The 13,306-nt window shown below is 36.1% G+C and overlaps 4 protein-coding genes, 1 long non-coding RNA gene and 1 other non-coding gene across 9 annotated transcripts; 4 read left to right on the top strand and 2 right to left on the bottom strand.

Annotated features, from left to right (window-relative positions):
* Window positions 1-98: 98 nt before the first annotated feature.
* Window positions 99-302, top strand: AT5G03285. The gene has a single exon (NR_144233.1). It is a non-coding gene; the product is annotated as an other RNA (non-coding RNA).
* Window positions 303-558: 256 nt separating this feature from the next.
* On the top strand, window positions 559-2,803 carry IDH-V (isocitrate dehydrogenase V). Its single transcript, NM_120407.6, has 7 exons — window positions 559-819; window positions 965-1,285; window positions 1,385-1,546; window positions 1,675-1,749; window positions 1,922-2,031; window positions 2,124-2,196; window positions 2,333-2,803. The coding sequence occupies exons 1-7, from the start codon at window positions 628-630 to the stop codon at window positions 2,522-2,524; spliced, it is 1,125 nt and encodes a 374-aa protein (NP_568113.1). The 5' UTR covers window positions 559-627; the 3' UTR covers window positions 2,525-2,803.
* A 142-nt stretch (window positions 2,804-2,945) lies between these two features.
* ADK2 (adenosine kinase 2) lies at window positions 2,946-6,395 on the top strand. 3 transcript variants are annotated; one of them, NM_001342696.1, is made up of 11 exons: window positions 2,946-3,252; window positions 3,442-3,495; window positions 3,593-3,776; window positions 3,874-3,905; window positions 4,002-4,103; window positions 4,270-4,414; window positions 4,501-4,598; window positions 4,710-4,780; window positions 4,867-4,933; window positions 5,031-5,214; window positions 5,440-6,293. In NM_001342696.1, the coding sequence occupies exons 3-11, from the start codon at window positions 3,740-3,742 to the stop codon at window positions 5,580-5,582; spliced, it is 879 nt and encodes a 292-aa protein (NP_001330384.1). In that variant the 5' UTR covers window positions 2,946-3,252; window positions 3,442-3,495; window positions 3,593-3,739; the 3' UTR covers window positions 5,583-6,293. The 3 variants fall into 3 exon arrangements, with proteins under 3 accessions (NP_001330384.1, NP_001330385.1, NP_195950.1); NM_120408.4 differs by having other exon boundaries at window positions 3,027-3,252; window positions 3,730-3,776; window positions 5,440-6,395; NM_001342697.1 differs by having other exon boundaries at window positions 2,982-3,495; window positions 5,440-6,303.
* AT5G03310 (SAUR-like auxin-responsive protein family) lies at window positions 5,809-6,291 on the bottom strand. Its single transcript, NM_120409.2, has one exon. It carries the CDS (start codon window positions 6,229-6,231, stop codon window positions 5,887-5,889), a length of 345 nt encoding a protein of 114 aa, NP_195951.1. The 5' UTR covers window positions 6,232-6,291; the 3' UTR covers window positions 5,809-5,886.
* A 1,481-nt stretch (window positions 6,396-7,876) lies between the features above and the next one.
* On the bottom strand, window positions 7,877-8,454 carry AT5G00910. The gene has a single exon (NR_142456.1). It is a non-coding gene; the product is annotated as an other RNA (long non-coding RNA).
* Window positions 8,455-8,531: 77 nt separating this feature from the next.
* AT5G03320 (Protein kinase superfamily protein) lies at window positions 8,532-11,033 on the top strand. Of its 2 annotated transcripts, none has more exons than NM_001342698.1 (5): window positions 8,532-9,092; window positions 9,309-9,712; window positions 9,783-10,043; window positions 10,114-10,236; window positions 10,318-10,994. In NM_001342698.1, the coding sequence occupies exons 2-5, from the start codon at window positions 9,344-9,346 to the stop codon at window positions 10,825-10,827; spliced, it is 1,263 nt and encodes a 420-aa protein (NP_001330499.1). In that variant the 5' UTR covers window positions 8,532-9,092; window positions 9,309-9,343; the 3' UTR covers window positions 10,828-10,994. The 2 variants fall into 2 exon arrangements, with proteins under 2 accessions (NP_001330499.1, NP_195952.1); NM_120410.5 differs by having other exon boundaries at window positions 8,539-8,873; window positions 10,318-11,033.
* The last annotated feature ends 2,273 nt before the right edge of the window (window positions 11,034-13,306 follow it).

A 13,306-nucleotide genomic window follows, 5' to 3' on the forward strand; every position in this document is an offset into this window, starting at 1 on the left:
GTGTCCTTATCAATATTTCTTCTCGAAACGTCTTACTGTTTCATAAAGTCCTTCAAATTTCTGGGGAACTAAGAAAATCCAGCAGAGTAACTAATCCAATGGGTTATGTAATCTACATATCGTTCCCGGCGATTCTTCTCCTTCTGATCGTCGCTATCGCCTTTTATCTCATCGGACGAAAAATCGGCCGGAGAGAAGGGATTCAATCAACGTCGCAGTTACACTACGGACCGCCGTTGGCTAATTTTCCGGCACCTGCACCACCGCATAAAGCTATGGAGAAGCCACCGGAGCCGGTTTAGTGTATGTATGATGACGTAATAATACTTACGTATTACGTAAACGTTCTATATATGTAGTTTGTGTGTTAAATAAGATGTAATTGGGCCGATGCTGAAACCAATTTTAAAACAACTCTTTATTGGGCCTGGGGTTTAAGGAAACACTTCGTGCCGTTTAAATTCCGTACTCACCTAATGCAACCTAGAAACTACGCAGCGTTTTGACGGAAGAAGAAATATTCGCTTCTTCTTTTACAACTTTTGTCCCACAACGCAGAAAAGTCCTCTCTTTCTCTCTCTCGAATAATAATTTTTCATTTGCTGCGTCCTTTTGGTGCTTGAAGCGATGACCATGGCAGCAAATCTAGCGCGACGGCTGATCGGAAACCGATCGACTCAGATCCTTGGAGCCGTGAACTCTAGCTCAGGTGCGGCTAGTTCTGTCGCTAGGGCTTTCTGCTCCTCCACCACTCCGATCACCGCAACTCTCTTCCCTGGCGATGGGATCGGTCCCGAGATCGCCGAATCTGTCAAAAAGGTCCCTCATCCTAATCTCTTTTCTGCGCAGAATTTCGAGTTCTGGAAGTCATAGTTACGAGATAATTGTTTGATTGAATTTTGTACGATAATTTGTGGGAATTCGGCAATTTTGTTGATAGTTTTTGCGTTTTGTACTGATCCAGGTGTTTACAACAGCTGGTGTACCAATTGAGTGGGAAGAACACTATGTTGGGACTGAGATAGATCCGAGAACACAGAGTTTCTTGACATGGGAAAGTCTCGAATCTGTGCGTAGAAACAAAGTTGGTTTGAAAGGTCCAATGGCTACTCCAATTGGGAAAGGTCACCGTTCTTTGAACCTGACTCTTAGGAAAGAGCTTAATCTATATGCCAATGTTAGACCTTGTTACAGTCTTCCTGGTTACAAAACTCGTTACGATGATGTTGATCTCATTACCATCAGAGAAAACACGGAAGGAGAATACAGTGGCCTTGAACATCAGGTTTAGTTTGTTTTAAGTCTATTGATCGAATATTTCAGGTTAGTTCTTCTAATAAATGATTCTAATGATGGTTTTGTTTTCTCCTGACGCATATAATAGGTTGTTAGAGGTGTGGTGGAAAGTCTTAAAATCATTACCCGTCAGGCGAGTTTGAGAGTTGCAGAGTATGCTTTTCTCTATGCCAAGACTCATGGAAGAGAGAGAGTTTCTGCTATCCACAAAGCCAACATTATGCAGAAAACTGACGGTCTCTTTCTCAAGGTCTGCCCGTTTTATAACTCCAAGCATTTCTTATACGGAGGGATCAAAGCAATGATTGTTATTTCTGCTAGTTTTTTTTTTTTTACATTTTGTTCTGAGACCATTTTTATTTTGCTTCCGTTTTTCAGTGTTGTCGTGAGGTTGCTGAGAAGTATCCTGAGATCACTTACGAGGAGGTCGTTATTGACAACTGCTGTATGATGGTAAGCTATGACACCGAATCTACTATTTTTTCGTTAATTAAGTTAGTGGTCGGGACTCGGGATCACCTTGTAGATTTAGAAGTTTGGTTTCTTAGCAACTTGTATTTGAGTTCTGCTTTTCCACTGTTTTTACATGTGGAATATGCGACTGATAATCTTGAGATACCTGCAGCTTGTGAAAAACCCAGCACTTTTTGATGTCTTGGTGATGCCAAACCTGTACGGTGACATTATTAGCGATCTGTGTGCCGGATTGGTTGGAGGACTAGGATTGACTCCAAGGTAAAAACACTTGTTCCTTCATCTTGTGTAATAGTGATCTTTAGTATGATTATGAGCTACATCATCTTAAGGCCTTATTATCTTTGACGCAGTTGTAATATTGGAGAAGATGGTGTAGCCCTTGCTGAAGCAGTTCACGGTTCTGCACCTGATATCGCTGGAAAGGTTGGTCCTTCAAACAATATATCATTCCAATTTCATCATTTACGGGCTAAAGAGTATCATTTATGCATCCAATGTTGAAAGATTAATATGTGTGATTTTTAAATTTGTTGTTGTCTTTCTGTTTTGGGTGATGTAGAACTTGGCGAACCCAACCGCGTTGCTTCTGAGTGGAGTGATGATGTTGCGTCACCTGAAGTTCAACGAACAAGCAGAACAAATCCACAGTGCAATCATCAACACCATAGCAGAGGGCAAATACAGAACCGCGGATCTTGGAGGTAGTTCGACCACCACGGAATTCACAAAGGCAATCTGTGATCATCTCTGAACATCGTAAAATCCAATTCTTTATCGAATCTTCTTTTGGGAGCCTTTTTTATAGCCTCGAATTCTTCTTGTTTTCTTGTTTTACGATTAGAATAAAAGAAAAAGCAAAAAAACGGCTCTTCATGAGTTTTGAAGTTATTGTTTCTGCCTTAAAATTTCTCTGCCGTAAGGCAAGAAGATTCATAACACTGGAAAAAGTGATGTTCTTTCTGAATCGATCAGAAGAATTTTGTTTTGTTGCTTGAATTGTTTACATACTCTTATAACTTCAATCAGTTTATCAATTTCATACATACATCCAAACCTTTTTTTTTCTTTTCACTCGTAGAATAAAATGAGTAAATTACTATGATTATGAATGAAATGACAAAATCATCAAATGAAGAAAACTCATACATTTGTAAACCATTTCAATACAAATTAGTCGGTCCACAAAGAAAAGAGTACTAATTTAGTTTAAAAATTATACTTAAAAAAAATCTAAAAAGAGAATAATAATGTGTCGTTGGTGCACCAACTTCCCCTCGAGCTAAGATTATAAAGGCAAGACGCTTCACTCAGCAGCAGTAACTAAACTTGCCTCCAAAAACCAATCCCAGATCTGAATCTCAACCTAAACCTCAGATTCATCATCATGGCTTCTTCTTCTAACTACGATGGAATCCTTCTCGGTATGGGTAACCCACTCCTCGATATCTCTGCCGTCGTCGACGACGAATTTCTCACCAAGTAAATAAACTCTCAGATCCCTCTTTTTCTATTTGTTTCCAATTCCTTTTGCTGTATCCATTGTCGCTATCTCTCTCTGGGATTTTGGTTTGAATCTAGATTTGATAGTTTGATTCTTCTTCAGTGGCATAAACTCTGTGATTTGTGTGCGTTTTTTTTGTTTATGTTGTTCTCTAATCGTGTTGACAGATACGACATCAAGTTGAACAATGCGATTCTCGCGGAAGACAAACATTTGCCCATGTAAGTATTGATTTATGCTCTGCTTTTGGTATTTGATGGGTTAAAATTAGGTGTGGTAATCAAGAGTGTTGATCATGTTATTTAAACTTTCAAGTAGAGATTGATTCAATGCTTCAGAAGTCTGGATTGTTTCAGCTAAATATCTCATCCTCTCTTTATAATATAGACTATATAGTTGATGGTTTGAGAAACAGAAATTCACTTTGAAACTTTTTTTGTTTCTTTTTTTAAAAGGTATGATGAGATGAGTAGCAAGTTCAATGTTGAATACATTGCCGGAGGTAATTAATCTTTTGTCCTGTTTGACGATCCTGTAACTCTTTTATCGTTTATACGTTGACAAGATTATGATATATTGGTTATTCTATTCTTTCTCAGGTGCTACTCAGAACTCAATCAAAGTGGCTCAGGTAGATTCTTTTGCATTTTTCTTGCACTTTTTATGGGTTATAAGTAACCACTGCTAAAAATCAAGGTTTTTTTTTTTTACTTTCTGGTGGCTGCAGTGGATGCTTCAAATTCCTGGGGCAACCAGTTACATGGGATCCATTGGAAAGGACAAATATGGAGAGGCCATGAAGAAGGATGCTACAGCAGCTGGTGTTAATGTAAGCTGTGTTTCCTGGTTCTTCTTTGGTTTTCTTGTTTTCTGTTTGAGTCAATGCGCAGCTGCTGTTCCGTTTGTCTTTTGAGGATAGTATGAAGTTATTGTTGAAACTGAATTCGGATTTTGTAATCAAAGTGCATTAAAATGACACTATGCTTTTGTATCAGGTTCACTATTATGAAGATGAGTCGGCACCTACTGGAACTTGTGGTGTCTGTGTTGTTGGTGGAGAAAGGTCTCTTATTGCGAATCTTTCAGCTGCAAACTGCTACAAGGTTGATCACCTTAAGAAGCCTGAAAACTGGGCATTGGGTAAAATTCTTTTCCCATCGTTGCATCCTTTTAACACTTCTGTATTATCTCTTCGTGATCTGACTGATCAAATGTGTATTGGGTAGTTGAGAAGGCCAAGTTCTACTACATTGCTGGATTCTTCCTCACAGTATCGCCTGAATCCATTCAGTTGGTATCTGAGCACGCTGCTGCAAACAACAAGGTAATTAAGACATGGTCCTCCATTTCATGAGACTCTGTTTCAGCAGAATCTTTTATTTGTTTACAACTGCTTCTTTTATTGACATCCTCTACATATTCACCTATCCTTCAGGTGTTCACAATGAACCTTTCTGCTCCATTCATCTGTGAATTCTTCAAAGATGTGCAGGAGAAGTTCTTGCCGTAAGCTCTCCCTAATTTTATTTTATCCATTACAGATGTTCTGATTGCGTAAATGTACTGAATAACACTCTACATTGATCTTACAGATACATGGACTTCGTTTTCGGCAATGAGACAGAGGCAAGAACCTTCTCTAGGGTTCATGGCTGGGAGGTAAGAAGTTTCTCTAGCACGACTAAATTTCAGCAGGCTGTTCTGTTTTGTATAGCTGAGATAAGAATTAACCATTTATATGTTTATATATGTATAGACTGAAGATGTCGAACAAATAGCCATCAAGATTTCACAGCTTCCCAAGGCCACAGGAACATACAAGAGGACCACTGTGATTACACAGGGCGCTGATCCAGTGGTTGTTGCTGAAGATGGAAAGGTGAAGAAATATCCAGTCATCCCTCTCCCAAAGGAGAAGCTGGTTGACACCAACGGTGCAGGTACTAATTTTGATAATCGAAAGACCGAGTTGTAACCAAACCTACATTCAACTTTATGCTTATTATTATTATACTAGATAGAAACTGACATGATCATAGAATAAGCTGATCCTTTAGCATTTCAAAATTCAAACGAACTTTCTCCTTGAAACTGATACAAAACATGTTCTTCTCTGTGTCATAGACAGAACCAATACCGACTATTTTTGTTGATCTCTCTTACAGGTGATGCATTTGTGGGAGGATTTATGTCACAGTTGGTGAAAGAGAAATCGATTGAGGAATGCGTGAAGGCTGGATGCTATGCGTCGAACGTGGTGATCCAAAGATCTGGCTGCACTTACCCTGAGAAGCCCGACTTTAACTAAACAATTGGGTTACCCTCAGTTTTGTGATATCTTCCAAATAAAACAACCTTTGAATTATTATTGCTTGAGTGTACTTTTTACCACTTTTATTCTCATTATTATTCCCTAATTAATATTACCACCATAGGTTTAGACAAGACAAGTCATGTTTAATCAATGAAGGCTTCGATGAGAAGATTATATGATATCTACCATCAGCTAATACCTAAAAATGGCTCATTTCACAAACTCCTTAAATGGATCCTCTAACATTATTAAAAAAACCTAAACGTTAGTAGTAGAACCATCTTCTTGAATCAAAGACTCATAACGAATAACGAGGAGAAGCGCAACGGAGGACCTCGAGAAAGAGAGTTTCGTCACAAGCAATACAAAGCTTGGAATCTCCGGAAGTGAAATCGTCGTAAGCTTCATCTTTTGATTGATCAAGCAAAGCTCTGAAGATGGGATCGTGAAGCAACGTGATCTTTATAACGAACCTCTTATAAGTTTCCTCATCTTTACCAACGTACACCACAAGGTGTCCCTTTGGTACGTCATGTGGTATATGATATTGATCCTTAGGATTTCCGGTGGCGACGCGGTGTTTGGCAACTCTGCTTGACATTTGCTTCCATGCCTTTGCGATCAGCTTGCTCTTCTTCATCATGTTTATGAGAGAGATGAGAAAGAGAAAGAGAGAGACGTTTTTGGGGTTTAGTACTAGTGCCGTACATGGGTATTTATACACAAAGTCACTAACATAGGTCTACTATATATATATTCAATGTATGTATTATATGGATGAATAGGTATGGGTAATGATTATTTTTGGACCATGTCGTCTTTACAAATAATACATGATCTACATTAGTTATCATGAAAAACAATACATTCCATTCAATACATATATATTACCAAGAAATATGTATAAATATTTGGAACGTCATTATCAATTTAGTTTTGAAAATAAGATGTCTTTGTTCATCATCTTATTTTATTTGTTTTTTGGGGTCAACTACGGCCAAGCTGTACTTACGACATACGAAATCGTACGAACATGCATCTTCCCTCAAACAATGGCCAATGGGCTTTCGCTTTAATCATTGCTTCGTTTTGATTATTTGGTTTCTTTAAATTTTCATGAATACAAAACAAATCTTTATCGGCATGGCATGCACATTGGCACTCAACTATTTGGCATAGAGATAATGTATGAGTGTCGTCACAGTAGTAGAATCACTTAAAGTGATTTGCATAACTTTAACAATTAGTAGAATCACTTTAACGATGTTATTTAACGAAAGCAGAAATTCTTTAGAGAAGAGCTAAAATTTGAAAGATTTGTTTTTCTTATAAAAAGGAGACGCATTTTATTCAAGTTGTGAAATTGTGGGTCCCAGGGTTCGATCAAATGCTGGAGAAAGATAAGATTTAAAAGATATAAGAAAAGGGATAAGATTCTTGGACAAAGTGCAATTCCACTTACGTACCATACATCGGGATATGTAACTCACATATTACACAAATTATCTAATCCTAACTGATTTGTTATGCTGGATATATCCATTGTGATCTGTCACTGGTGATTTACCAAAATCACAATACTTTTTAAATAATATCATCAATAATTAGACTGAGTAGTTCAGCTGTATATCATCTAATACAAACGATGTTAATGCTGGATCTCATCATCATTTTGATGTATCACAGGTGATTACCAAAATCTTAACGTACATATCATGCCATCATACGTAAGCATGTTCGAAATTGGCCATTATAAATTCTTTATAATTCATTAGGGATTCATGATGTCTTGGTGGTCGACCATATGTTTACTTTTCAAGAAATCAATAAACGAATATAGCTAGTGGATATCTAACACTTGCGCATAAACATGAAATGTTTTACAGACAAATACGTTATACATATTTAAGATTGTATACACCTATATAATACATGTACGTGTATATATATGTAATGATTGTATATACATGTACGTATATATGTATATCATTACAAATCAGGCCGGTTGGAGATTCTGAGACGACCGATTCATCCCCCCCATAGAGACAGCCCGGTGCTTCATCCCATTGCTTCAGTGTCTCTCTTTAAGGAAACGAGAGATTATTAGCCTTCGGATCAGAAAATTAGATTTATTCCTAGCCGTTTGATGTACATGACCTCCAGCTATTGCACGTGAAATTTAATGGTAAGTTTTAACCAGAAACCTACAAAATTGTGTGGGTGATATTTAATTGTAAGTTATAACAAAAAAAAAAAAAAAATTGTCCTCGTCAGCATGGTCTAGTTGTAGTGATCAGATAAGAGATGTTGTAATAAGGTATCCAAGGTTTGATACACCCTAAAAACTACTCCACAAACGTGTGGGTGTCAGGAATTTTCACATAGCTCATACTAATCCCAAGATCAGTCGGATTTCATGGCCCGTTGACCCGAGAACTAACTAGGGAAAAAAGACCTCGCGACCTGGCTCAGAGCTCAGTAAAAAGGAACATGTTCGATTAAAAAGCTTCATCGCCTCGGAGCTCAGGGAGAACCATCATTCTTATAGGCATCCCTTGTTCTTCTCTAATTCAGCAGAAACATGTTCGATTTGTGATGAATCAGGAAAAGAAACGTTAACATGTGATGAATGCGAATTTTTCTTGTGTCTTTCCATATAAGGTGAGATACAAGAATGATGAGCATTTTACTCAACTTTACATATGAAGAAGACACAAATGGAGACTACTCGTGCGAAGCGATCATTGTGAGGAATCAACCATATTCTATGGATGCAAAGAATGTGAAGTGGCACTCCATATTAAGAAATATGTTAAGATTCAATCTAAAAAAAATAACATAGCCGTAGGGCAAACAGATTATTTCATATCAATAAAAAGAGATTTTACGGTTTTTAGTTTGCCAATCTTTGCTTTCAATTATTATTCATTGACCAAATTGTCTTCGTTTTTTTCTTTTTGTTGGTGTCGCACTATACATATATTCTATCAATATAAATATTTTAATCTAAACGTCGTCTCAACAAACCTTTGACTTCAAATTTGTTCTTCCTCTTATTAGTCTTCGTCATATTTTCTTCCTTCTTCCATCTTTTAGTTCTGATAAGTTAACATTTTCATAAGACCTCAAAAATAGCTCCTACATTTGTTATCTTCCTTTTCAAGTCAACAATATTTTTTTTTGTTCTGTTATCAAAGACTCCTTCTTTTGGTGATTAAACTCTGTTCAACTTCTGAAAAAAAGTTTTGATTTTTCTTTTGTCTGTAGTACACAAAGATCTCAAAGGTGAGTTTGTAATTTCCTCGAAAGTTACTTTACCTTTCTTCTATCACGAAGTTCATACTTCTTTAGATTCTTGTTTAGGGAAGACCCAAAGGTTTAATCTTTAGTATAAATCTTGCAAGTTAGGCCAAGAAACATTCTTTCCCTAACTTTTCAAAATTAGGGTTCGTTACAGAATTTGGGGTTTTCTTGAATCTCTAATTTGATTCGACAATTCATCAGGTTCCTTGATGTTACAGAATTTGATCCTTTGTTTTTGATTAGTTGGATTCAAAGATCAAATTTTAGAATGAAGTGAACAAATGAATAGTGCATTTGATTCTCAGTCTTCTAGTGTAGTCAAGTGGTTTAGACTTAGAATCATTGTGATGATTGTTTTGATGTAAATGCTCCAATGAACTAAACTTGCTCACTGTACTTCGTTTGTGTGTATATCAGTGGAGGAACCTCGGTGTTTTAACATCTTTACGAAGATGAAATGCTTCTTATTCCCTCTTGGGGACAAGAAAGATGAACAGAGAAGCCCTAAACCGGTTTCACCAACGTCTAACTTCAGTGACGTAAACAAAAGCGGTTCAGATTTCAGTCCCCGGGATGTTTCTGGAACGAGCACAGTATCATCCACTGGTAGGAACTCGAACACTAGCATGTCAGCTAGAGAAAACAACCTTAGAGAGTTCACTATTGGTGATCTTAAATCTGCCACAAGGAACTTCAGCAGGTCAGGTATGATCGGGGAAGGCGGTTTTGGTTGTGTCTTCTGGGGAACAATCAAGAACTTAGAAGACCCATCGAAGAAAATCGAAGTCGCGGTTAAACAGCTCGGCAAAAGAGGGTTGCAGGTAAAGGTTTCTTCATCTTTTGTTCACAGAATTTGTTAGTGTTGGTTCATCAATGTTTTGGGTTTTGCAGGGTCATAAAGAATGGGTGACTGAAGTGAACTTTCTCGGTGTAGTCGAGCATTCAAACTTGGTGAAGTTGCTGGGACATTGTGCAGAAGACGATGAACGTGGAATCCAAAGGCTTTTGGTTTATGAATATATGCCAAACCAAAGTGTCGAGTTCCATTTATCTCCGCGGTCACCGACAGTACTTACTTGGGACCTCAGATTGAGAATAGCACAAGACGCAGCTCGAGGTTTAACATACCTTCATGAAGAAATGGACTTTCAGGTAAAAATGAACATGAAATCCTCTGTTTCTTCACTTCATCAGTTAACTAAAATGTGTTTTCTTTTTGTAGATAATATTCCGTGATTTCAAGTCATCCAACATTCTACTAGACGAGAATTGGACAGCGAAGCTTTCGGATTTCGGTTTGGCTCGCTTAGGTCCTTCACCAGGATCCAGCCATGTTTCTACTGATGTAAGTTTTGTACATTTTCACTTGACTGGTTATAAGAAATCGTTACAAGATCAAGAAAGTTGTAATTTTTGGGGCTTACAGGTAGTAGGAACAATGGGATACGCAGCTCCAGAGTATATCCAAACGGGTCGCCTCACGTCGAAAAGCGATGTGTGGGGATACGGAGTTTTCATCTATGAGCTCATTACAGGAAGAAGGCCACTAGACCGGAACAAGCCTAAAGGAGAGCAGAAGCTTTTAGAATGGGTGAGACCTTACTTATCCGACACAAGGAGGTTCCGGCTAATAGTAGACCCGAGGCTCGAGGGAAAGTACATGATCAAGTCAGTGCAGAAACTCGCGGTTGTAGCCAACCTTTGCCTTACTAGAAACGCAAAGGCGCGTCCAAAGATGAGCGAGGTGTTAGAGATGGTGACAAAGATTGTGGAAGCTTCATCGCCTGGGAATGGTGGCAAGAAGCCGCAGCTGGTTCCACTAAAGAGTCAAGAAACTTCTAGAGTCGAGGAAGGGAAGAATAAGAAGGTTCTTGATGGTGCTGAAGGAGGTTGGTTAGAAAAGTTGTGGAACCCAAAGAATGTGAGAGCTTGTTGATTCGGGGTCTACGTCAGAAACAAATTAGTGAATTTCAATGCCTTTGTTTAAATACTGTAATTTAACAAACTTATGAGTTTTCTTACATTCCATTTTTTGGTGTGATTATTAAACGATTTATTTGATATTCGAGTGATTTCGAAGATTTTTGCAGAACCTAATGGCTATTTGGGCCTTTGGTCACAATCTTAATAATCTTATGATAAGCCCATTATAAAGGTCATAACGGTCTAAATCGGTTTAAACTAGGTAATCTCTTGCCCACCTTTTGGAATTTCCCAATAATAAGTGGAATAATTTTGATAAGATTGCATTCAACTCATGTGTACTAACAATGGCAAACAATTTGACTTTTGAAGCATTGATTTTGGCTGAAAACAGGGGAAGCCATTAAATTTAGAGATCAAAAAGAAGAATTTCATAAAAAAGTAACGTGAAAAGCGAATAGTAGGCAAATAAAATTGTAAATAGCTTAATTGGTGTAAGAAAAAAAAAGAATCCTGATTGCTTTTAGTGTAAACGAACAGAGGAAAACAAAACTCAATTGAGAGTTAATGATATCATATCAGTGTCAACTAATATAGTAAGTTAAGAAAAAAATTCATATAAAATCTAGTTATAGCATTATCAAAACATAAAATATTTAGTAAGCATTTTATGTCAAAAATAATATATACTCCTGAGTCCTTGCGTAATCGAACTCTGAAAAAACCCTTGATGCATTCGAAAGCATGTGTCATTTTGTTACATCTCTTGGATTATACGAACCACTAAATACTCTTATGCAGTCACATTAATCAGTAATCACGTATTACTTTATTTTATCAAGTAGTATTAACATAGAATTCTTATATAGTTATATGGCATGATTGTTTTGAACATAGAATTCTTAGTAAACCACGCGCTAATATATTTGGTTCTCAACTATGATTGCTAAAAGAATGCATGTTGTTTGGTAGATTTGCTCAATGAACTACCACAATAGTAACATTTATTCATATTCTAACTATATAAACTAATGGATTGACCCTTTTGAAATGGACTATTTTAGTTATAATATTCGATTAATTGACATGTAACATATAATATGCAGAGAGGATAATTGAAAACTAATTAAAAAAAAAAGAGTGTTGCTACTTGTTAATGACTTCAGCATAATCTTCACAACTACTAACGTTGATAAAAAACACCCCATAATTACGTATGCGTTTGATTAATTTTTGCTACCTAACAAAATTATTTTTTCCTAATTAAATTACACAAAAACTGGCTTTTGGGTTTCTCAAATCATTCATGACCCATGCCATAAAATTAAAATATACTGTATTATCATAGGCTGATTCAACATAAATTGACTACTTTTCTCATCTTTTTTATTTGCGAACAATTTAACTTATTTTATTTGGACTAACCCATTTATATTATTCTATTGTGTAACTATTACTCATTAGATCTCATACTTAATGAATTTGTCAATCTAGGTTTATACTCTATACTAATATTTTAACTAAAATAAATTGAAGCATTCGCAAAGCATCCATATGATTCATTCACCGCCAGAACATAGAACCTAGTTCATTTATTATAACCTAAAGAAACTTTAATTGTTTTTATGTGTTCCCAAGAATATTAAAATACAGTACACAAGTTTGTCGACGAGTCTTTGCGTGAGTTTTAACTAATCAAACAAAGGGGGCTGCCTGAAAGAATTGAATTCGATAGTTTTGGAATTCAATAAATTGAGTATGAGCCACGTGGAATTCTTACACTGACACAACAAAAACTAAAATAAAAAATATTTATTGGCGCCGGATATGATTGGGAAACTTCAAACTATGCAACCATGTGTTATTGGACCCATTTGCCTCTTTAAGAAAATTTTCAACATTTAAGCCTAACACTAGTTAGATTTTTTAATTTTAACTAATTACATTTGCATGTTAATCCTTCCTTAAATGCTCATTTACTATAAATTTATTTTTGGGGATTTGGTACAGAGCAGAAAATATTAACAATGAAAAGAAATCATGATTCATTTTTGATTATATCAATTAAAAATAAGTTGAAATAACAATTTTAAATGTAAAAATAAAAATTAAAATCTCCCAACCTTTTTTTCATCTCAAATATTTAAATCTATCTTTTACAGTATTGTCCTAGTAAATCTGAAAAGTCAGAAAGTCAGAATATTCAATCTAATCACATAATTATAAAGTTTTTCATGCCATTCGATTTTGTTTCTTCTATTGCACAAATTAGTAAAACAGAATAAAAAATATCTATTAAACTTAAAATTTTGGAAATAAATACACATCAATCTATATATTCCACTTCAATTCTATTTAACATGAAACCAAAACCCCAAAAAAACTTGATCGATATAGATTCCACTTCAAATCTATTTATGATAAGAAAAATAAATTAGAATCAAAATTAGATTCTACGCCCCCTAATTATTAAATCAATAGAATCAAGGATT

Source organism: Arabidopsis thaliana, chromosome 5 (genome assembly GCF_000001735.4).
Source record: "Arabidopsis thaliana chromosome 5, partial sequence".
Lineage (NCBI taxonomy): Eukaryota > Viridiplantae > Streptophyta > Magnoliopsida > Brassicales > Brassicaceae > Arabidopsis > Arabidopsis thaliana.

Excerpts from the sequence above, each read along its gene's own strand:
- AT5G03310 (NM_120409.2), bottom strand. The coding sequence starts at position 6,231 with ATGATGAAGAAGAGCAAGCTGATCGCAAAGGCATGGAAGCAAATGTCA.
- IDH-V (NM_120407.6), top strand. The coding sequence starts at position 628 with ATGACCATGGCAGCAAATCTAGCGCGACGGCTGATCGGAAACCGATCG. Across the intron at positions 1,750-1,921 it reads TTGACAACTGCTGTATGATG|CTTGTGAAAAACCCAGCACT; the intron begins GTAAGCTATGAC and ends AGATACCTGCAG. Across the intron at positions 2,032-2,123 it reads GGACTAGGATTGACTCCAAG|TTGTAATATTGGAGAAGATG; the intron begins GTAAAAACACTT and ends TCTTTGACGCAG.
- AT5G03320 (NM_001342698.1), top strand. The coding sequence starts at position 9,344 with ATGAAATGCTTCTTATTCCCTCTTGGGGACAAGAAAGATGAACAGAGA. Across the intron at positions 9,713-9,782 it reads TCGGCAAAAGAGGGTTGCAG|GGTCATAAAGAATGGGTGAC; the intron begins GTAAAGGTTTCT and ends TGGGTTTTGCAG. Across the intron at positions 10,237-10,317 it reads CCAGCCATGTTTCTACTGAT|GTAGTAGGAACAATGGGATA; the intron begins GTAAGTTTTGTA and ends TGGGGCTTACAG.
- ADK2 (NM_120408.4), top strand. The coding sequence starts at position 3,158 with ATGGCTTCTTCTTCTAACTACGATGGAATCCTTCTCGGTATGGGTAAC. Across the intron at positions 3,253-3,441 it reads GACGACGAATTTCTCACCAA|ATACGACATCAAGTTGAACA; the intron begins GTAAATAAACTC and ends TCGTGTTGACAG. Across the intron at positions 5,215-5,439 it reads GGTTGACACCAACGGTGCAG|GTGATGCATTTGTGGGAGGA; the intron begins GTACTAATTTTG and ends TCTCTCTTACAG.